Source organism: Syngnathus scovelli, chromosome 10 (genome assembly GCF_024217435.2).
Source record: "Syngnathus scovelli strain Florida chromosome 10, RoL_Ssco_1.2, whole genome shotgun sequence".
Taxonomy (NCBI): Eukaryota; Metazoa; Chordata; class Actinopteri; order Syngnathiformes; family Syngnathidae; genus Syngnathus; species Syngnathus scovelli.
The window spans coordinates 1,477,050-1,500,154 of NC_090856.1; the positions used below are offsets into that span (position 1 = coordinate 1,477,050).

The following is a 23,105-nucleotide window of genomic DNA, read 5'->3' on the forward strand; positions in this document are numbered from 1 at the left end:
TTCATATGTGGAGTGGGGACAAACACTCCACATATAAAAAAAAAACAATGCTACAACAAACAAAAACTATACTAAAAACAACTAACTAAGAAACTAAAAATAATCAAGCTAACTAGCTTTAAAAAAAAAACTACAGGTAAAGTCAAACTGAAATAAAAGTACACACTCAAATAGTCAGGAGAAATGTTGGAGCTTTATTGCATTAAGCTAAAATACATGGCATTGGTGGGACACGAGATGAAAGCAAAACAACTAGCCCAACCATAAATAAAGCCAAAGCCAGTAGGAGCCTATTATTTCACTTTTGGGGAACAGCCCCTCCACTCTCCAACCAAACACAACTTACATAAGGTGGAAAATGGAAGTGAGTCAAGGTCAAAATAATGGGGCCCTGTGATACTTTGCGTGAAGAAGGATTTCAGCGCCATCATCCCACCGTTATATGTATGTTTAACAAGCCCCTTGTGACGACTTACAAACGACCTAGATCTCATTGTCGGTGCACAAACAAAAACATAACACTCCATGTGCACGCCCAACTTCAGGCAAAGTGCTCAAATGGATCGATGGGACGGGGAAAGGTGGTCAATGTAAAAAAAAAAGATAAAAGCATTTTACCGTTGAAACTAACATGCTCATAAAAATATGCTCAGAAATACTGAAAGTTTTGGTGCAACGCCATTGTGGGTGACAACAATCGATTTTTACGATGATGGCTGAAATTGAAAATGGTTGGAGAGTTTTGCATGACAAATGATTATAATCAAAAATATTACTTTGGTTTGGGCTTTGCTTGATGAAGATTTTGGAGTCGATTGCTAAATGCTAAAAGCTGCGTTAGCGCCGATGTGGATGAAGTATCACGGAGATGCAGTACAGTAAACTAATGAGTCAGTGCTAGACGTGCATGTCACACTGTTGTAAACCCATTTCATGTAAATGTTACACTACAATTCACAAACCATGTGGACCAGCCGGTTCTCACAAGGAGTTTGTAAAATGATGGACAAAAAAAAAACTCCATTGAGGGAAGAACCCACCAATAGATAGTATTCCCGTATCCTAAAAAAAACAAAATAATAATACTCCTTCACCGCTTTGATATAAGATACAGTGTATTCAGTGCAGCATGTTTGTGGAGTGTTTCATCGGGACTGTTTGCGCGGTGACAGACGGATGGACGGACAGATGCTAACAAAGCTGATGAACAACATTTGCAACCAAATATGATACAACTCATCATCTGCTATTTGCCGTGAGATACACATTGAATGGACAATATATATATACACAAGGCAAAGATTATTTGTCTCTTTGTTCCCTGCATAAGGAAACGGAAGGCAAAAATGTCCATCACACCTTCCCCGTCTGGTCATCAGCATTCATTTACGGCTGCTCCCAAACAAAATGTTTTTTTTGTGTGGGTGAGAAAAGTAAACAGAATGTGAAACAGATTTTTTTTTTTTTCTCTTTTTGATATTTCGTCATACTACTCCTTCAAGGATGTCGAAAGGGAGGCAGACTCTTGAAAGCGGAGTGTCAAAGTGACAAACATTCAAAGCGCTGTGTAGACATTTGCCCATGTTTTCCCACCTGCACCTCTGAACCAAGCCAGCTTTCCAAATTCGGCAACATAACCGGTACCTCTGCATCCAAACCTTCTCATTACGTCTCTCAATAATCATCGACTTTCTCTTTCCCGTCATATTTTACAGCATCTGTTAGGAAAACGGTTAGCGTTGAAGTATTGCGTGTAAACCATTTTTGGGGGTGGGCCCTTCATGAAAAGAAGATTCAAGCTAGGATATGAACAGTGATATACAATGGACAGATTTGATTGGGCTTGTTGTTTACCTTGCGCAGGAAGGATTTAGGCTGCCGCTCACGTTTTACATTCCTCCAAAAACCATGTTATAAATGCTGTCCGCTTATCACAATGAGCTCTGGACTAAGTATTTGCATAGAAGCAGATAGATGTGTACACGTCCAGCATGGAAATTGAGGAGGGATGTGTTTCTACAAGCTATAGTTTGTGCAATTCCGGGCTTAGCTGCCCTGCGTCAGGTTCTGCATGTGTTTGGCGATGTCGTACACGTAGGTGATGTCCGGCCTCTTCTCCGGGTCGGGGTTGATGCACATATCTACCAAATTCCTCAGCTGATGGGAAGGGGGGGGGGGGAAGGAAAAATAATGGCATTAATGATGTCATTGGAACCACAGCCAAAAGACAAGAAACTCTTGACGGGCTCTCGCTACGGTGGTAGCAACAGGTAACTGGACCGAGGACACTAATCGCTTGCCGGTTGGCAGCGTTTGACTCGGGTCCGCACAGGCGCATGGTGCTGCCAGTCTATCGCCGGCGCTCACACGCACTAAGCCAAGCGAAGCGGCTGATTGGAGCAGATAGATAGACAGGCTCGCAGGCGGAACAGCCACCACCATCATTAAAAAAAGAAGAGAATAAAGGGGGGGGGGGGGGGGCACATCTATGCGAGGTCGCTATGGTAACCGTCTGCCAACTTCACGGCAACGGCAGTGGCCCGGACGAGCTCTCGTCAGCCACTGCGTGCATATGTGAGAGAGAGATGTAAATTCAGATAGTCTGAAAATTAGTAGCGCCGGATGGAGATTTGGGTGGGGTTGAGAAAAGATGCAGATATGTAAAATATTCATGTGCTTCTTTGCATGGCGAGTGAGATGGGGGGGGGGGGGGGGGGGGTAAAGTGTCAGGTGGCGGGTGGAGGGGGGAGCGAGCGCTGGTGAAGGGAGGCAAGGGGGGAAGCGGGGGAAGCAGAGACGGAGATGGTTAAATGACACAACAAAGATGAGCAGCTGACAGTTTGCCGCCGATCCTTCAGGAGCATTGTTTACATCCAGACAGGCGCTGTAGGCACCCCCCCTCATCTCCATCAGCCATCATTCGCTCACTCTATCGCTTTGTCTCCCTATCTGCGGGATGGGGGTGACATGTGGGGCACGCTCCAGCTCCGAGCGCTGGCGGAGAGAGGGAGCTACTGTAACAAATACACGCTGCTGCCACGGCTCATGCACATAAAAAAAAAAAGAAAAAAGCAAAGCATGTGCAAAGACATGAAACGCCATGCAATTAGCCTTTGTCAACCTAATGAAGTAAACACCAAAGTGCAATGAAAAACACTCTGCAGGAGTTAGTGGAGAAACTTCTAACTACCCACTGTGGACTCGCAAAGCGGAGACGTCATTTCAACGCGGGCAACGGACACCCGCTTTTACCTTCAAGGACTATATTCGTATGCGTTTTAAAAATAAAGATATATAATAAATATATATATATACATATATATACTTTTTTATTTTTTTAATAGCCTGCAAAGAGAAAATAAGGTATGTTATTTGTGCTAATAGTTTTTTTTTTTTTTTCTCCTTGTGGTTTCCTGCTGCTTACAAAGTTAAGTGAAGCAAAGCAGTCATTCAGAGAAAACAGTAAAGGGACAGATCTTCCTTCGGTGGCCCTGAAGTGCAAAACACGCCAGCAAATTTAAAAAACACAAAGAGCGAAACCACATAGCGAATGGAAAATACCGAAATAAAAAAAACTAAACACAATAGTTCAAGAAAAAAAGAAACAGATAAGTAAAATGATAAAATACCAAACAAATAAAACAAACACAGTAAAAAAAGCTAAACAACGGCAAAGAACCCAAAAAAAAAAAGCAGTGAAATAAAATAGATTAAAAAAAAAACCAGAAAACCCCCCAAATGTGTTTAGTTATTCGTTGTAGTGTTTTGTACTTCAGGGCCACCGTACAGATCGAAAAAGCTCTTCAGAGATCGCAGTCACATTTTCAGTCATTCTCATAATGTGATTTTGTGCTCCTGTAGTATTTATAAACATCGAAATATATTTGCTGTCAACATTTTTCCTCCAACAACTCGGAGTGGGTTTAAGCTACGTTTGAACGTAACCATGCACAAGCAATCAGCTAGCATGCCATTGTTAACCGCAGCCTGGCTGCATTACACTTTGCTGTACTACGCTAGATCATTTCCCATTTAGCCAGGGGAAACCTGACACACAAGCTCATTTTCTTTCACCCTACTTTTTTAGCACAAACAGATGCTTTTAATACGTGGGATTTCATTTTCAAACGTTTAAAATCACGGCCTTTTGATCAGAGAGTAATGATATTATAGCGAAACACACTGTGTACTGACATTTGGATGGATTTCAGTTGTTTAAAAAAAAAGTCAATACAAGTCAAAATCAGCGCGTTGGCACAGAAAAAGAGAAAGTGGTCATTTTGGTCTAAAGTGTTGTTTCACTGAACATTTCAAGACCCAATGGGAATAAATAGGTGAGCAGATCCAAAGCTACCGCAGAGCGCTAAGTGCAAGTGATGTACGACATGACTTACTTCCTCGGAGTAATGATCTGATGGAAGAGGAGGGTAGTCACACTGCTCGATCTTCTTACAAAGGGAGTAGAGGTTCATCTTATCTCCGTAGAATGGACTCTGTAGCGCTGCCATCTGAAATGCAAAGGATAAAGTGAGGACGGGCAGGAAAAAATGTGAAAGTGTAAAAAAAAAAAAAAAACACAGTTCAGATTGTACTAAACCAATCACACTTATAGATTGAAACATTAGCAGGCTCCAAAGAGATGACTTTAAATTATACTGCAAACAGAAACATATTCACAAGCTTGTCGCTAATTTCAGCCAGGTTAATGTCAAATAATTCATGTCAAAGTGGAAAAAGAGTTGCGGAAATCAATTCATCATCGTTCTTCAGATGTGCAGGTCACACGATTTAATTGCACCTATTTTAGGGCTTTAACGGCTTGACATTTGCAGCTAACAAAATCAATCAAATTTAAACTGAAGAATCACTGTGCGCCATACGAGACTTGGAGCTGAACGAACGAGCGGAGAGGAAAAAAGAGTCATGAAGTGAGCTTCAGGGGGAAACGACACACTCTGGAGGAGGGGTGGGGGGGAAACAGATGTGGATGGATGGGGAAGTCGGCAGTCGACTTTTACTGCTATGTGCAAATACGTCAAGAATTTCTACAGCCTTCCCGAAAATAGACGCGGTTAATTTTTGTATTGCTCAATACTTGCATTGTCACTGAAAAGTTGAATAGATGCTGTGTGCTGCATGATTGCTTAACCGGGGATCAAATATATTGTGATCCATATTGATATGCAAATAGCATTTTCAAAAGAGCTGGTTGCAAATATGCAAATATTTCATTGAAATCAAATTTGCAACTTTTTCCAGGGATGTTTTTGCATATGCTGTTGAGTCGACTTAGTTGACTGCTATCAATTCCAGACATGTTTGAGGAATAGTCGAGAATGTGCCTAATTAATAGCAAAAGTAGTAAAACTTTTTGTTTTACAATTTTCATATGGGGGTGGGGGTGTTCTGGCCGCTGCAAAAATAGCCCTATTTGGGATATCATCTGGTTAAATCATTTTAACGACAAACATTTTCTTCATATCATGTCAGCAGCTGTTGAAAAGCCACACAGCAAGCAGAGACTTGATGGTGTTGGCGTCTCTGGAATTCCGAGAACATTTCCAAGACTTACAGTTGTGCATAAAAAACTGTACACACATGTAGACTCATTTTCAATCGCATGTGAGTACACTGAAAATAATGGTGTTGAATTTACTTAATTTCATTTTACCATGTGGATCGTCATCTGTATAGCAGATACTTTTTTAAAGAAGACTATACATCAACTGAATTTTTTTTCAGTGAAGAGAAAATAAATTCTTTGTGCCATCTGAAAATGCCACCATTTCGGGGCAGGCTATACTCCCCCTTGACTAATTACGAACCCTACAGGAATGACCTTACTTATCCATATCAATTAAAACTAACATTAAATTGCTGGCCATTAAATCAGTTAAGTATTTAATTCATTGCAAGCTAAAATGCCAGTGTGAGAGGTGTGAGACATTTGTAATAAATGTCAAAGAGCTTCCAGTTTCACTTCCACTAATCACTCTCAATTACTGTAAAAAGATATCAAAATGCAGAAGGTAAATGTCAAACGTGGAGAGAAAAAAAAAAAATCTTTTTTACTGTAGAAGTTCCTTTCAATGGCCTGGAAATTTTCTTTTTTTTTGCTCTCTCACTGTCTGCCTTTTGATTTACTATAACAGAGCGCATGTTTGGGAGGACCGCTGAGTGTTTACCCAAAATATACACTTCAAAGTAAGTAAGACAAAAAAAAAAAAAGGAGGAGGAGAGTGAAACAGACACACAGGAAGATGGGGAGGGGGGGTCGATACCAGGAGGCAGAGGGTTAAACAAGACCCCAACGTATTTTCATGCATCTTCTACTTTTGACAGATGAAAAATGTCAAGTGTCCTGTTTTTATTTGGGAGTTTTTGCACTATTCATCTGCTTCATTAGTGTCTGCTGCTCCTCGCCCCTGACAGCTGCTGGCCCCCCTGCGTGAGCGAACGAGCGAGCGCACACCCATAAACATGCACGCCACACAAACTCTTTTTTTTTTTTTTTTTTTTGTGTCATTGCATCGGGGTAGATGATTGACTCACTGTCTGACCTCTGAGGCCCAGGTCTGTGCGTGTTTGTGTGTGCACGCTTCATTGATATTCCAGAAAGATTCAACGCGGACGCATGCCTGCTGTCTGCCAGTTGTCGGTGGTGGAACACACAGACACGCAACAAAGAGAAACAGTCTGCGCTTTTCTTCAGCGAGTCTTTTCCCGAACCTAACACGAGGTCTGCAAATGTCCTCCTTGTTCAATTAGCACTAATTTTGTTTTGGCTTTCGGTTTCTGGAAACATCTGCGGAACACGTCAAGCTTCTCCGGATATCGGCGAGGGCTGTTCACATTAACGCTTGTCAACATACTATCTTCAAATTATAGCAACCAAATGTGTGGACATGCAGTAACACACACACACACACACACACATTCGGTCCAAATGAAGAAAGCATGACTTTTTTATGTTCACATTGGTCCTTCATGTTTCTTTCTGATGACATATTCATCAAGGAACAAAGTCAGAGTGTCTGAGGACAGTCATTAAAAATAGACCTAGTCCCATTAGAGCCGGGATTTTATTCAACTTTTGACATATTAATAATAAAGGCAACTGGTAAAGGGTTACGTACGAAAAACCGAGAAGGACTTTCTAAAAGGATCTAAGCAGTTGCTATATTGGTGTGTTGATTTTACAGAAATTATTCAATTTTTTTTAGCTCACTAAATCAAATGCAAAAAGGGATGCGATCGTTTTAAGCAGATTACATTATTTTTGAGAAAAAAAAACCTATAAAAGGTACTGGGAAAACGTAATGAATACCGTGTAAAACGTTTAAAGGAGGCTTCTTCAAAAAACAGTCCACAATAAAAAAAAAAAACACAGACTTAGCCATGGGGCAACTCATCACATGTAACCAAGGATGCTGGCTCTCATAAAAGCAACATCAATCCATATACTGGAGTGGGCTTGTAATGAGACACAGACAGACTCATTTAACATGGCCCAGCTCCATCAAGGTATTCTTCTTCTCCACTCAATGTGTCTGCATAAATTAAAAAGTGTTATTTTTTTTTAGTAAAAGCAGACATGTCATCAAGTGGTGTGGAATAAACTCCGCCTCCTTAGCTTCCATGTCACCCTGGGAGATAAGGACTAATATTATCAGAGAGGAGGGGTTTGGTCTCATGGAGCGTCAAAGGACGTAATGAGGTTGGACACGAGGAGAAAGGGATCAAACAGAATGGAAGATGAAGATAGATGCTGATACAATGACCAGGTATTGACAGACCCTTTGGACGTTACCCATGCCACAGGCACCGGGATGGAGGGGAGAGAAAAAAAAATGGAGCTGTTGTGCAATTCTCAGTTGTTACCATGTTCAGAGTGAAATCAATGTGGATCGTGTCTCTGTGAATTCCTTATGCCTGAAGGTTAAACGAGGAAAGGGGAGGCACAAAGAGGGAATGGAACAGAAGGGAGGGTTGGAGAAATAAAAAAAATAAAAAAAGAGTGGAGAGAAAGTTTCCACATGTGGATGCACTATGGGCAGTTTCTTCAAAAAGGCTGACCTGCTGGATGGAATCCATCTCTGCTGTAGGTGGAATAGGTTGTCATTCTTAAGCCCCACCCCAGAAGGTTTTTAGCAATGACACTTTATGATAACAGTCTAAGTGAATTTCCCATTCCATGTCACCTCAGACGCAGAACCAGAGTTGCAAAATTATTTAATAAATTTTTTAAAAGTTTGTCTGTACTTACCTCATAGAGCAGGCACCCCAGCGACCAAATGTCCGATTTGAAGTTGTATCCGTTTTCGTGTATCCTCTCCGGTGACATGTAGTATGGTGTACCCACTAGATGACGGAAAAAAAAAAAAAGAAAAGAGCAGGAGAAACAGTGATTATTACCGTTTGCATTGCTCTCCAGTTTTGTGGCGTCCGCTGGCACGGTAAAGGAAAGCGGACGAGTCTTGTCAACCATGTCGAGTTCAGAGGTTGGAAAGAATTTTCGTAAGGGTGCAAGTAAGGAAAACTACAGGGAGTCGTTCAAGTATATTGCCCCTATTAATTATTAGTCAGCTCAAGTAAGATGATATTTACAGGTTGCATAGAACCCCGCTTGGCCATAAAGTGCGCATAATTGTTAAAGCATGACAAACTTGTATATGCGGCAGACACAAAATATACATCAATCACTTTTGATTAGCCGGCTTGGTAATGATCTGAAACAGCAGCTATTGAAGACGCCCCAGGAGCATTGAGGGAGCCTGAAAAGCAGGCCCGTTTTCTGGTTCTGCTTTTTGGAAACTCAAGAATCCCAAACTAGCATGGCGACTGGCAGCGTTCCAGAGAATCAGACCTTCACCCAACTGGACTCGGACAGGAACCGCAGCTTGACATCACGTCTGTCGCTTTCTAGGGAGATTTTCTGCATTCTTAGCGTTTGGAGCGGGAAGGGCTGCTTTCTGTTTTGCTGGGATTTCCCACGTAAAAGTCGACCAAGCAAATCCAGCAGCAGTTTTACATTACGCTGATCACATCTGGTTGGGCCTTTTACTAACATGTACTCATTCCACAAAGTTTAAAGCAAATTTATGTGGAAACTTGGAGGAATTGAGAGACTCCAGATTTGGTCTTCAACAACGCTATATGTCTTCTATATTATTTTGAATGAAATTTAAATTCATGTCACAGTGAAGAAATGATCCAATTGGATCGGTGGGTGTGTCAGAAGCTTCCACGGGAAAATAGGCTCGTAAGTAATTGAAGTGCTAACGAGAGAATAGCAGGTAATGGGAGTTGAAATTTTGGGTGAAGGTACAATTAGGCTGAGAAAACACTTCAATGAAGTGTCATTCGTTATTAAAAAAAAAAATGTCTGCAAAGACGGTGAGGAATAAACAGGGAGCTCTAATTGATCATCAGCAATGTGTGTGTTGTCTGGCGAAACGGTTGGAATGAGCCCCCTAACATTGGTTATTAGTTAATTCAAAAGAATCAAGCTCTCATATGCTAATGCCTGCATAAAAGGACAAGCGCGCTAGGTTGAGGCTGCTTCCGCATGTTCAATTAAGGGCACATTAGTTATTCGTCCAAATAAATTGAAAAGTCATGTGGGGATTCATTTCAATTTTTACAAATGTGACCTTGACTGTCTTTTTCATAAAACTATTACATTGATGTAAAAGGTGAATTCGCGAATGTCAGTTCATAAAAATGCTGTTTCTATTTTTTTTTTTTTTTTATTGGCAGGTTTTGACAGATTTTGACATTTTGGAGAATCACAGCAACCAACGTTAAGTCACATGCAAGTGTTTGCTTTTCCTACATGTCCTACTGTGCCCTGATTCTGATTTTGGCAGTCTGTACAACTTTGTTGCTGGCTTTTAAAGAATAGACTTGCATGGCTATAAATATATGTCTCAATCATCAGATTTATCTCCAATATCAGCCTGTGTCTCTAATTTTAGTGCCTGGGACTGCAGATTATCTTCCACTCAAAAAACTCCTCAATATTTTGTATATGACATTTTTATACATAACAGTGCTTTTCCAATTTATTATTATTATTTTTACTGTCAAAGCATTTTTTTTTTCATTTTTTCATTTTGCTTTTATTTAGATAACATTTTAGCGTAAAAATATTTCAATCAAACTGAGATTACTTTACGGCAGAAACACTATTTAAAGTTTGCATATCTCACATGCATACACATATTTCAGAATAGGAACGTAACAATGTATGTATGACTGGAAGTAGTCTGACAGTGTGCAGGAGATAAAAAAGGGAGTGTTGGCCTTTAGTTTTAAAGCTTCTGTCAATGGCTGGACCACCATGGCGGCGTCTACTGTTCAGCGCGGGGACTGGGCTTATTATAGAGCCGCACTGGGACACCACTGTGAAAACATGCACAAATAAATGGCTCGTCCCACAGTTTTTTTTTTTTTTTTTTATATTTCCACTACTATTTTTCCTTTTTGCTAAGGTTTCTTTTTTACTGTCAAACAGTCATTATTTTCCAGCACTGAACACATTCTGCCCTTCTTTCTCAGTTTCTTCTGCACCTCCATATTTTTTTTTGCCCATTTTCAGTCTGTCACCATGTACTGCTTTCACTTTTTCCTCTTTTGCATCTCTCACACACACATCTCAGCTATGTGCAACGGAAGATGGACATAGCAGGGGAAGGGTACTAAGGAATGACGAGAAGGGTGTCTGCAACTTCAAAAAACGTCAATGGTTGTCGCAGGAAAAGCCAAGGATATTTGATGACACAATGGGTCCCCTGCAGATTGTTATTCGAGTTGAGTAATAATCATACTTTTATATAGGCCTTAGTAATAAAAACACATACTCAACGATAATGATAAATATTGTGTGGGTATATACTGGCTTTTTCTAAATATGTGTTAATGATGGATTCAGAAACATGGATGAAAATATTAAATCTTATTTTCCCTTAAAATTAAAAATGTATTTTTGTAAGACGATATCCAAATAACTTAAGTATGTTGACCCCCCCTGGGATTCCAGTTGCCTGTCCCCGGTCAGCCTAAAGAGGGTGCTGTGGTCTTAACGTTTCCTGAGCAAATGCAGACATTTTTACGCTGGCACATGAGAGTCACACATTTTCCACAGTCTGTGCTGCTGCCACCGCCGCCGCGGCTGTACGGGGGCCTGGAATAACATGCTGTGTGTGATAATAACACTTCAACATTGGAAAGTGAGACAGTGTGAATGACAGCGGAATATGTTCAACATATTCCAATCGAGTTAATTGAAGCTGCCATGAGACTGCCAGAAAGATGTTGGACAGCTCCTTGGACATCTCTGCAGGCCAAACTGTAATCAGTGCATGTCTCTATTACAATGCAAGGTTTTATACTTAAAAACATAACCAGAGAACAACTAACCAAACTTAATTGCAATAAGGAATCTTAATGTAAACCAATTAAGCTAACATAATTGTAACCTGTTTTTATTGATCTCGGGGGGGGCAGCCATTTTGCCGCTTGCTGTCGACTGAAAATGACATCACAGTTGCCGGAGCTCAGGTCACAACCAATCATGAGACCTGGAAACTGTGACTGTTAATGGGTTGGGGTCATGGGCCAGTTTACAAATGGCAAATTCGGAGACAACCATTTTAAACACCTTTGAGGAGGCGTACGTACGTAGGTCTTTTTGTGTTAAACCCTTAAAAGTGAAAAGTGGTGTGTTCCTTCAGAAATTAATTATCACTCAAACGTCTCAATCGATGCTGGCTTCACACCAAAACATTCACGGTACATGGCTCATCGTACGTCCGACTCATTAGAGAAGAATATCATTGAGCATGTGCTTCCATGCTGTCAATTTGTCTCTGGTTTAGCAGCCCTTTTTGCGTGCATCTTAAACAAGGCCACCATCCTAATTACTATCGCTTCTCATACCTTCAAAGAAAAAATAAAGAACCTGTTATCAAATTTTATTTCCTATGGCAAACAGGCACCCACTTAACGCTAATAGTAACTTTGATTGTAAACTTTGCTAGCTTGTTTTATTACAGCACACAGACCCCGACTGAGCTGCGTGTCAGATGCTTGTGCTCTCTATCCATCTGTACAGGGGTCAAAGGGCAATGGAACAGGAAGTAACTAAGTGGCCTATGAAGCACAAGTCTGAGGAGGCAGCGTGGCCAGCCCAATGACACATGGCTCTGCTCTCACCATAGCTAATGAAACACATCCAAGTGCAGGTGATTACAAGCCTTCTGCAACCATGTGTGTGTGTATGCGCAAACATGGAGCGTTTGTATTTCATTTCAAAGACCTCAAAAACTGCCGTGCATTACCGAGAGAGTGAGCAGCCGTGGTTTTGGAGCTGAAGAACCGCCCCAGTCCCAGATCTCCTAGCTTCACTACTCCTGTAGCCGTGATGAATACGTTGGCTGGCTTGATGTCTGAAGAAGAAAGCAAGTCAGGTTAGGGAGATAATGCCGAAGGAAATTCGCCGCAATTTGCGGCTATCAGACAACTTCTTCGGAAGTCGTCGTGAAGTTCTACGATGACGCCACATCAGCCAATAAAATTCACTCACTCCGTAGTGTATAATTGCGAAGCGGCTTTTCAACAGGCCCTCCCAGTAAAGTGCTTGTTAAAGCTCCGGATTCATTAGTGTCGCTGAACTCTAATCAAAGACAAGTCTAACGGAAGTATATCACACCTGTAGCTGTGTGTGTGTGTGTGTGTGTGTGTGTGTGTGTGTGTGTGTGTGTGTGTGTGTGTGTGTGTGTGTGTGTGTTTCTCGGGACTTAATTTGAGTGCTATTGGACACACGTGGCACCATTAACACTATGTTCCGTTACCCATGTTTGGGTGAACATTAACAGTTCTTGTACAAAAACAGCATTGTGATTTTTTTTTTTCTTCTTCTTTAATGAATCCATAAAAATAAAGTCTACCTCTGTGCATGACTCTCCGGGAGTGCATATGCTCAAGTGCGCTGCAAAGCTGGACGAAATACTTCCACACAGTTCTTTCGGGGATAAGCCTCCTCTGCTTCTTAAAGTGCTGCAAAAGAAATCAACACACAAACACACAAACATAAATCCAGTTTTAACTACTGGCCCGTATTGAATATGCCAATCCATTCTCTTTCTCCGTGTCTGCATGTTCAACGGGACCCGGATAGATTTCCTCTTATTCAGTCCCTTTCCTAACCAAGTCTTTTCTGATTTTCTCGATGGCCTTCAACAGAAAGCACATGTACTCTCAGCAACAAAGAGAGGAAACGTGCGCTACCTGCCCAAACTTCCCCCATCTGGCATATACTGGAGTCATTTTGTTTAATACACCACTAAGATTTTATTTATTTATTTATGTATTTAAGTATTTAATTTAATTTAATTATCTGCGTGTTGGACTAGCGTGTTCCTCTTGGTAGGTGTGTTATTTGTCAAGTTATAATGACAGCACAGTGACTCAACATTGCCTCTTGAGGACCAAAATAGTATTACACAATAGTGTTTTTTCGGTCTCATCTTCTTTAACACTTTTGAGCTATTTTCGTGCATTACGATTAAAATCCAATGACTTTTCATGGCCTCTTATAGCACGATCGAGAAAAGCAAAGAACGACATTTTGGTGAAAAAGAAGAGGATGATGGAGGTAGATGGAGGGAGGAAAGGAGAGACCTTGGCCTATATCCTAACAAAGGCGCACTAAGAAGCCATTCTTCCCTTGCCCTCCCATTTCCATATCAGAGGACTGTTTGATGTCAATGGGGGAGCGCGGAGATGCCCACCAGCAGCAGCAGCACCCCACCCGTTACGCCCTTAACTGCAAACACTGCACATGCAATATTCTCTAAGTGAATGCAAATTCAGCCATTTGCCTGCATTTGAATTCTGAGATGACCAGAAAATAGAACATTAGCCAAGGTATGAGGGAATATTGAAAGGAGTTATAAACGAATGAAGCAAATGCTAAATGTAGTTAGCATCATTCTGTTTCAAACGAAATGAAACGCTAAACCATTTGAAGCAAGTAGTTTGTTTCAATTGGAGGATGATCTTATTTATCATCTTCTAAGTGTAGTTGCTCACGTCCAGGTCTGTGCACGTTTAAAAACATGTGTAACTTTATTGCCTATGATTGTCGTTTTATTCTTCCCAACTTCCTTTCTTCATTTGAGACAGATGTCCGTATTTAGATTAAAGAAGATTTGAGGGGGGTGGGGGTCCTGTAAGATTGGGTTTTTGGTTACATTACGGAACGTATGATTCAGTTTGACTCAGTGTCCAGGTAGGCAGAAATGTCGTCTTGCAAAAAACCACAGACCTCCTGCCTCCATTCCTTCAGTTATACAAGGCCATAAGTCTGGGACGCCGTTTCCAAGTCAACATTCCATTACACGCAATATGGCGGCCGACTGGGACTTATTTTCAGGCATTATCCTTTGACATGCTACACATTTTATAAAAGCGATTCATAGATGTTTGTTTGAATCGACCCGACATGCGTGGCTTTATATTTAAATTCAATGCTTCTAAGTTTTGTTTTAAATCCAGATGTAAATACGTGGAAATAAAAATTGAAAAGTTGCTCTTTTGTCTTGTATTCATCTTTTGATGTCAAAAGTTGGAAGGGAGTTTGTGCTACAGTAACTAACAAGTTTGGTCATTTATGTTCTTTGCCATCCTTGTGAGTGTTAAATTTAAGGCTCTTCTGTATTATTATTATTATTTTAAATTTGGTACTGCTACTGGGGGAAGTCACTTACCTTGATCATACGCGAGAGGTCTCCGGCATCAGCTAGTTCCAGTACTATGTTTAGCTCGTTGTCCTCAATAAAAGACGCGTGATACTTTATCACATTTGGATGGTTTAGTTGCTGTGAGAGAAAGAGAAGAGAGGCGAGAAATAAGTCAAAGTAGAACTTTTTTTGGTCGAAGCGATCTTTCAAATTTACAGATTTGGAGCCTCCAATTTTCATAGCAGGCTCAGAATGGAGTTGAATCAAAGTGAAAAGTTTTCCTTCTCGCTGGAAGTCACTCTCTGCCATTCTCATAACATTTCTCATTTTGAAAATAATCTGCTCGAGACCGCTTGGTTTTTGGAAAATGTTATCCCGAGGGGGCCGGTTGTGTTGTGTGTGCAATATGTTTTGTTGTGTCCCCCACAGAGCTTCAAACCTTCCCAAAAAGGAGAGCGTTGGCTACCCCATATTGCTTGCTTACAGCTTATGTTCACGATTCAAGTGTTTTGTTGCTCCACCATAAATGAGTCTGTGTGATTCAACAGCCTCTTTTATGTTGTCATTACATTTTATTTTTTCCAGCGCTGTTGACAATGTCCATCTTGATATTATTAAACACCAGCAATTAGTTTTTTTGTCCATAAATATTGGCACTTAAGCAATTAAACATCAGAGCCCATTTGAATTGCAATTCACTTGATCACCGAGGACAAAATATTGAAAGTGGAATTTGCAATAAGAGATGCTTTTAATTTGTCTGGGATCCCGCTACGCTTGAATAAATAACGTATTTGTAATCCCGATTTTCGACGCCACGGTTTTTGTCCTCTGGTGTGACAAAGCTGGCTGACATGTCACAACAAACCCTCTAACTGCGACGACAACAACTCGTGCAAGACACACCCGCACGCGCGCGCGCGCACACGCATAAAAAAACATCGACGCCTGACAAGCTGACATGGCTGGCAGTCAGAAAAACAAGCCGGGCTTATCTAAGGCTGCAATTCCTTCCTGTTGGTTGGTCAATAAGGCGAGAAGACTATTCCTCCTTGTAAACAAACGTGTAGAAGAAAGCATGTAAAGCGGCGCTGGGAGGCTAGCAACTAAAATGCAACATATAGCAAAAAAATATATTCGCCAGAAAGGAATGATACATAGCGAGGATGCGGAATTGTCGTCGTGGCAACAACTGAGACGAGCAGACAGAGCAGTGTGACACACGTCCTTGGCCGTGATTAAAGAAATGTTCATGCTCTGAATGATGCCGAGAAGAAGGGAAAGGAGGGCTCGGTACAGTACACTGCACCACACGGCGCTCCCTCACTTGTCCTCCCTTCTACGTTCCCCGCGTCTCCATCTTTGGCCAGCCCTCCCTCCCTCCCTCCTTCGCCAGATGTATATTTGGCTCGGCGTGTCAGTTGTACACGAGCCATGACAAGCCCACCCGAGCCATTCCTCTGCCATTACTGTAACCTCGGGCAAAAAGATACGGAGGACTGCGGAGATGTTGATGCTAATGACGGATGGAAGCCTGGTGTAAAACAACAATCGTTCATTAGGGGATATGGCGGAGAGGTTTAGATGATTATGTAATTACACACGCAGCCTGGGACCCACCAGCGTGTGTAATTACTTAATGATGTATAACCGTGTGGAACGTATCAGGGTGAGCAAATGACACGGCTGGAGAAAAAAAAAAGAAAAGAAACTGAAAGCTATCTGATCGTATAAAGTGACCAAATGATGAATTAAATTTTGAACTGATGGAATAACATGGCAAATGTTGCATGACAGTGGATAAGTGTGCTGTGTAATAATAATAATAATAAAATAAATAAATAATAATAAATAAAATTTGGGGGAAAAATGGGAATATGTGAATCCACAGGTGCCCTCTACTTTAATTTTAAAACAGGAACCTCAGCCATAATTTTAGACATTTTAGCCAATTTAATCAAAATTTAAGGTTGATATTTAAAAAGTTGGCTACTCAACGTATTTGTTTTGTCAGTGAGCGCACGCTGCCTAATCACATTCACGCGCACACGATTACCATCGTTAATTGTTGACATCGTTACAGAAACCGGACTTCATAACAATCGGCAAATGTGGAGCACACGGATGTGGAGTCGCATGCATGACGAAACTAAACGAACGTCAGAGAGCCAGATACTCAGAGCGGGACGAAAAGGAGAGTGAGTGAGAAGTTGAAACGGCTACGTCAGAACAGGACAATGCAGATGAATAAGCAGACGCAAATACGGGCAGACAAACAAACAAACAGGCAGACCGATGAAAGGCAGTGACTAAGAGTAGTGTGTATGCCTTCCTCCGTGCACGGAACCACACACAAATTTGTGTGTCATTCCAGTCGGTCCATGCCACTGTGTCGCTCATTATTCTGATTTGCCTGTGTCTCCTGTTGGCCTGTCGAACGGGAGTGGGGGGGAGGGGGGATGAGGCAAAATGGCTGTCTCACTGACACTCAGCCTTTTATTATAAGGCGTGCAGTCAAGGGCCCAGGCAGAACCTTTGTGTTCACTTCAATGAGCTTCGAGAAAGGATAAAAAAAAAAAGGAGGGAGGGGGGATCTTAAGGCGGAAGGTGAACCATCGTGAGGAAATGAAGAAGCTGTGTGAGGTATAAACATTGAAAAGAGGAAACGATATTGGTGACAGCCAGCAGAGAGGGGAGGAAATTAGCAATATACATAAAAAGAAGATGGAGAAGCTCGTCACCTGTCAGTGAACCCTGCCATGACCACTTGTAGGAGGTCAGAGGTATAGACTGAGGTTAATCCTGATGTCTTGAGGCATTACATCTCTCGACATGTCTACATCGGGAGTATCCTTTTCTTTGATCGCTCCCCGGAGCTACACCGGAGTGTTTAGAGTGGCACAAACTAATCGAATTATCGTTTTCTTATTGTATTGGGGAAAGCCTACGAGCATAAACAGCCCGCGGTGAGCAAACATGGAAGACGAGCGTAGATGCGAAGGCAATCCGGAAACACGTTAAGGAATAAATATGAAGAAAGGTCTCTGTGTTTCAAGTATTTGAGAACAATATGCGTGACGGAATTGATGGTAGTTTGATCAATAACACATCATTGAGGTTTAAATAAAACAGAAAAAAAATGTTTGGCCATATATTTTGAGGAATCTGCAGCAGATAGTCAAAGACTTGTAGTCGCAAACATTCACTTTTTTCTACACACAAAAAAACAAAATACAAATGTACGCAACAAGCGCCTCACACACACACACACATCCAGGATGCCTTTTGAATTGTTTTCTTGTGGTGCAAGGACTCTGCTGCGGCACTAAAAAAAAAACCACTCTTCTCTGGGGTTGCTTACCTTAAGGAGATCTATCTCTTTGATGCAATCCTGCCTAGCTTTGGCATCCATCAAGTCAAATATCTATTAGGGGATCAAAAAGGGAGGGGGAGTCACAGAGAGGACACATGAACAATATGGCAAATGGAAGGTGGCGACAGTAAATACAATCAATTTGCCGATAATCGGCAAAATCCCAAATATCGGGCCGATAATTGGTATATCACTGAAATTAAATGTTCATGGTTTCTTACCTGGACTTTCTTCAGGGCCACCGACGTGTTGTCTAATAGATACCTGGCTCGGTAAACCTCACTGAATTGTCCTCGGCCTATTTTCTTCTCAATCTGAAAGTTAGCCAGCGAATTGTGGCCCATGTCTGGCTGCAAAGGTTTCTGGAAAACAAAAACAAAAAAGTGTTATTAATATAAACAACATGATGATGAATTTGGATCGTGATGGGCATGCCTTTGAGTTCCTGAGAGTAATATGACCACAAGAGGGCGACCGATACCAATATGGCCGCCGCCGACTTTGTAATAAGGCCGGTATCGGGTCAAACGTGATAAGTGGTATCGTTCCTCACCCTGAGACACTTGCAAGGTATAATTTATTCATTAAAGAGAAGGAAGAAGAAGCCAGCATGAGTCCAATAGATATGATAGGTGACCCAAAAAAAAAAAAAAAACAGAGCTGGCTGCTGTGACCTTTCCCACTGTTGGTAAACTTGCAGAAGGCATTGGCAGGAGCAAAGAGAAGTTGACGTGTTAATATCAGAATGCCACATTGGCATTTTGGCTGTGGGAGCAACTCAGGGTTAGGACCCAAGAGTTAGCATGCGCATAAACCAGCGGCAGTTAATACATCACTTCAGCAAATAAAAAAAAAGTCTTTTGATGAAGTCACAAAAATTCTTCTAGAAGAACTTGTCGTACATATGTACTTTTTTTTCCTCCTGTTTTTATGTGGTGCGCATGTTACGTATCTGCTTTCACACTGGAGTTCCAGTAAATGTAAGACTATCAAACTCCCAATAGAACGCTAAAACAAAAACACAAAAACTGTATTACGAAAAGGGAGGGGGAAAAAAAACATGAATCGACAATGCCAAGTTGATGTTATTGTTGCAATCTATTCAACAGAGTTGCATGATGGCCGTGAATAAAATATAGATGTGGCTTTTAGAGTTTGTCTTTTATTTCTGGTTCATGCTGGCTACTACATATGTCTAGTCATAATTTGTGACAGGTCCAATTAACCCCTCTGAAGTGTGTGTGCGACTGTGGCACCACATGTCACTCTGACAGCTAGCATACACACCACCACAATGGAGAATTCAGCGTCACGCCACCTCTCCCGCAACATGACCAGAAACCTTTGGATCACATATTGAACTACATTGATTGATTTTGGGGTGGAAAATAAAAAATAATTGGTGGGGAGGTGAAAGGTAAGTGCACCGTTACTGCACAGTTTAAGGTGTAAAAACAATGATGGAGGGGGGGGGGGGGGGACTGATGGAGAAGGAGAGGACAAGAGGGCATTGCTTTCATTCGCAGCATGGTTGCTTGACAAATGTTAGCATGAGCCGCTAAAGCGCTGTGACAACCGCCTGCTGAGAGCACAGTCTCGCTAATGTGTCCTGGCATGCCAGCGCCGTAATCACACATTTACATATGCAATGACCTACATTTGCATGTCAGATCGCACACTGTCCGGCATGATTAACAGTGGGCACCTCCCCGTGTGGAGTCGCCCTGGGTGGCGGCAGAGGCTGTGCGAGGGAGGGCAAGCGGAGGAGAGGGCCGGAGGGAGGGCGTCTTTTTTGGCAGCCGAGGGGCCAGGCTGCCAGGCGGGATTATGTCAGCCGGCGGCCCCGGCATTAGACACTTCATTAGAGCTAATCTGTTTAGCAGTGGGCAGTGTATGTAAACTTCACAGGCCATTTGCGCCACCTCTTCGCCCCCTGGCCTGGCCTTCAAAGGGCAGCCAAGCCAAGCCAAGCCATGGCTGACTGACTGACAGCCCGCCTCATCCGCCGCGCACGGGCGTCACACAATGGCATCAAACGAGGGCCCGACGGAGACGTCACAGAGGAATGACCCGGAACGACGCTAGGGAGGCTAAATCGGTGAACCGCTGCACAAATTACGGATTCGCAAAAGTAACCAGAGTGCTAATCGATGATGAGCGAAGCCCCCTTCTGCAAAACTCTAATCTTGTGCCAATTCTGACTGGTGTGCAGATGCGCAAGGGATTGTGGGTAATATTTGTGAGGGACAGCATCTCAGAGGGAGGAAGAAAAGTCATCAGACAAAGTGTGATACAGGCTGACCAATAATGACGCCATTTCCAAACACAGCTGACAAGACACATGGAGGTTTGACGGGCCAAGGCTGGAGATGGCGAGGGGAGAGAGACAAGCAGCAGAGGGGGAGAGGGTTTGATGTGACAGCTCGGCAGTGCCAACGGCTGCCGCGGAAAGGCCAACAGCGGCGGAGAGGACAGACAGACAGACCGACAGACAGGCGGACATGGACACTTCAAGTACATCGGCACCACGCTGGCTCATTTTGAAAGTAAACTGGCCCGCTGCCCGAGAAAGGCAGAAAAATGGAAACCTTCGAGTTGTGGCTGCAAGTTGAGCCGTTGAAGCCACTTCTCGGAAATCTTGGCGAAAATCCCAGTAGGGGGGGGAAAAAAGAACCCGTACAAAATAAGACGAGGCAAATAATAGTTTGATCTGAATCAAAATTGTTTCGTGCAGTTTTATTCAGTGATGGACTAAAAAAAAATTCATAACGTGGACTGTGATTAACGTGCAAGTAGACTCGAGAGAGACAGTGAGGACAACAGGAAGAGACAGTGACTGGCAGGCAGAGGGGTTGACACCCACTCCCACCCAGAGCACCATGCAATATTCATCCTCAGCCAGTCAACCAATCAGGCAGCCAAAACGGCGGGATTGCCAAAGGTGCTTCTCCATCTCACGCTTACAGTCAGACCTGCGTCTTTGGAACCGTGTGGCGACGCTCAAAATGGAAAAGGGGTTGCACCACCTCAACCTCGCTACTCGCACGGAGAGCAAATGCGCCATTAAAAATGCACATCCTACCAGCTCATCTGGTTTACCTTATGCATATGCATCATCACACCTCCGGGAGCCAGAGGATGGATATATTGCAAGCAATACAGAATGTCCTTCATTGCATCTACAATTCAGACCCCTCCCCTCCCGTGCTGCCGAACCTTGGGAAAGCGCAAACGCATACATGACTTGTTGAAATGCATCCATCAGCAATCTAATTGACTATCTTTAACTTCCACTAAATGTGAAATCAGTTCAGATGGCAACATTAGAGGTGAACGAAGATTAGCACAAACTGGAATTAACACACTAAAAATAGCTTTAAAAAAAAAAAAAAAAACAATCAATGAGGTGGTGGTGGTGGTGGGGGGAATCATTAAGCCTGAAAAAGAACAAATAATCAACAACTTGGGGATCTGCAGATGTTTGTGTGTTTGCCTCAAGTCAAATTGATCATTAGAGCTTTTATTTGAGTTTCTTATGTGGGCAATCCAATTATCCTTAATTCTGCAATTACAAAACTTTGAATAAATTGACTCCCTTGGCAATTACAGTAATAATGTTGCTTGCATACACAAGGAAAACAGCCAGGGTCTATTTTTAGTGCCGTTTTTTTTTCTTTTTTGGCAAGAAAAATCCACATTTACTCTAGGGCATATGGATGAACATCCTTGTTTAAAGTCTATTCAATAGTTATGGAGAAAAAAAAAAAAAAACAACCATCCTTGTGGAAAGAAATCAATAAAGCCCATGTTGAAGGACGGGATGTAAAATCTAACGGTGACCAGATCTGCGATGAGCAAAGTTTATTGAGCCGAGAAAGGAACGTGGGGAGGCCCCGGCCCGGCCATCAATAGAAACAACTCTGCATTCATCCACTTGCTGCCTGTCTCAAACAATTGCTCCCACAAAGGTAAGATTGAAAAAAAATACTTGGCTTCAATTTAAACAGCAAAAAAAGACAAAGCATCATAAAAAATATTTGACGAGTGTGGGACTGGCAGTTTTACCTGTGGCTGAAACACCGGCACGGCTGCTTGCTGCCCTTGCGGCTGCGTGTCCATATCCATGATGTCAAGGCCTTGGAATCCGTCTCCCGCCGTCTGAAGTCAAAAACAAAAAAAAAGAAATTCTAGAATTGTGATGAAACAACCACGAGTTAATCAGATCACAAGTGGATGATTTATCCCGACAGGAAATATCTAAATGTTTGCAGGGTAAAAAAAAGTCTCGGGAATGAAGCATCTAACAGTGCGGCGGGTGTTTGGTTCGGGTGTCACGCGTGTGAATGTGACACTCCCTGTGTGATGCCCTCTCACATTGCACCCTGCAGAGCAAAGTCATGCACCAGAGTTATGGAAGCGGAGATAATGACACAACATGGCTACATCAACTTGGCTTTCCTCCAAGCATCCTTTCATGGGAATTACAAACATTTAAGCAGTTTCACTTTTTTTTTTTTTCTCCCCCGAAGAGGTCACACGGAGGCGAGTGCGCATGCCACGCTGCTGCATAATTGCACGTTCTGGCATGCAGCCTCGGCGGATATTATTTTTCAAAAGATGGCCATCTTGAGAGACTAACCATTATTTCATAGAAGTACATAAAAAGTTAGCAAAATGAAATCCGAGTGAGCTTTGATAAAAGTAAGCAAAGACGGAGTTCATGATTCCAGCGTGGCCCCGGACACATCTACGGTAATTGCTAAGTGCTCAGATAGATGCTCCAGGGTTATCAAGTTATTCACATGGAATTCATTTATTAATATGCTCTGCCTATTTTAAAATATTACAGTAAATAACATCTTGTGATGCGATAATATTACAATTTTATATCATTTAATGTTACAAAAAACGGTCTTAAAATTTAGAATTACATAAAAAATGAACAAAGAAATAATTTTTAAAAAATTTAATAAATATTCCCCAAAATT

At 42.1% G+C, this 23,105-nt stretch overlaps 1 protein-coding gene across 4 annotated transcripts in view; it reads right to left on the reverse strand.

The window, feature by feature from the left end:
- The window catches only part of nek7 (NIMA-related kinase 7), a 37,163-nt gene that overhangs the window by 4,663 nt on the left and 9,395 nt on the right, over positions 1 to 23,105 (reverse strand). For 3 of the 4 annotated variants that reach the window (XR_007484197.2, XR_007484198.2, XM_049732222.2), the window contains exons 2-9: positions 22,183 to 22,275; positions 18,339 to 18,479; positions 18,106 to 18,168; positions 14,772 to 14,882; positions 12,951 to 13,059; positions 12,342 to 12,449; positions 8,267 to 8,361; positions 4,395 to 4,508 (exon numbers count right to left, since the gene is read on the reverse strand). Coding sequence is in view for 2 of the 4 variants with exons in the window: in XM_049732222.2 (XP_049588179.1) it covers positions 4,395 to 4,508; positions 8,267 to 8,361; positions 12,342 to 12,449; positions 12,951 to 13,059; positions 14,772 to 14,882; positions 18,106 to 18,168; positions 18,339 to 18,479; positions 22,183 to 22,242 (801 nt within the window). In the remaining 2 variants the exon portion in view is untranslated. Of the gene's footprint in view, positions 1 to 174; positions 2,158 to 4,394; positions 4,509 to 8,266; positions 8,362 to 12,341; positions 12,450 to 12,950; positions 13,060 to 14,771; positions 14,883 to 18,105; positions 18,169 to 18,338; positions 18,480 to 22,182; positions 22,276 to 23,105 lie in introns of those variants that run through there. The other variant, XM_049732221.2, reaches the window with a different exon arrangement.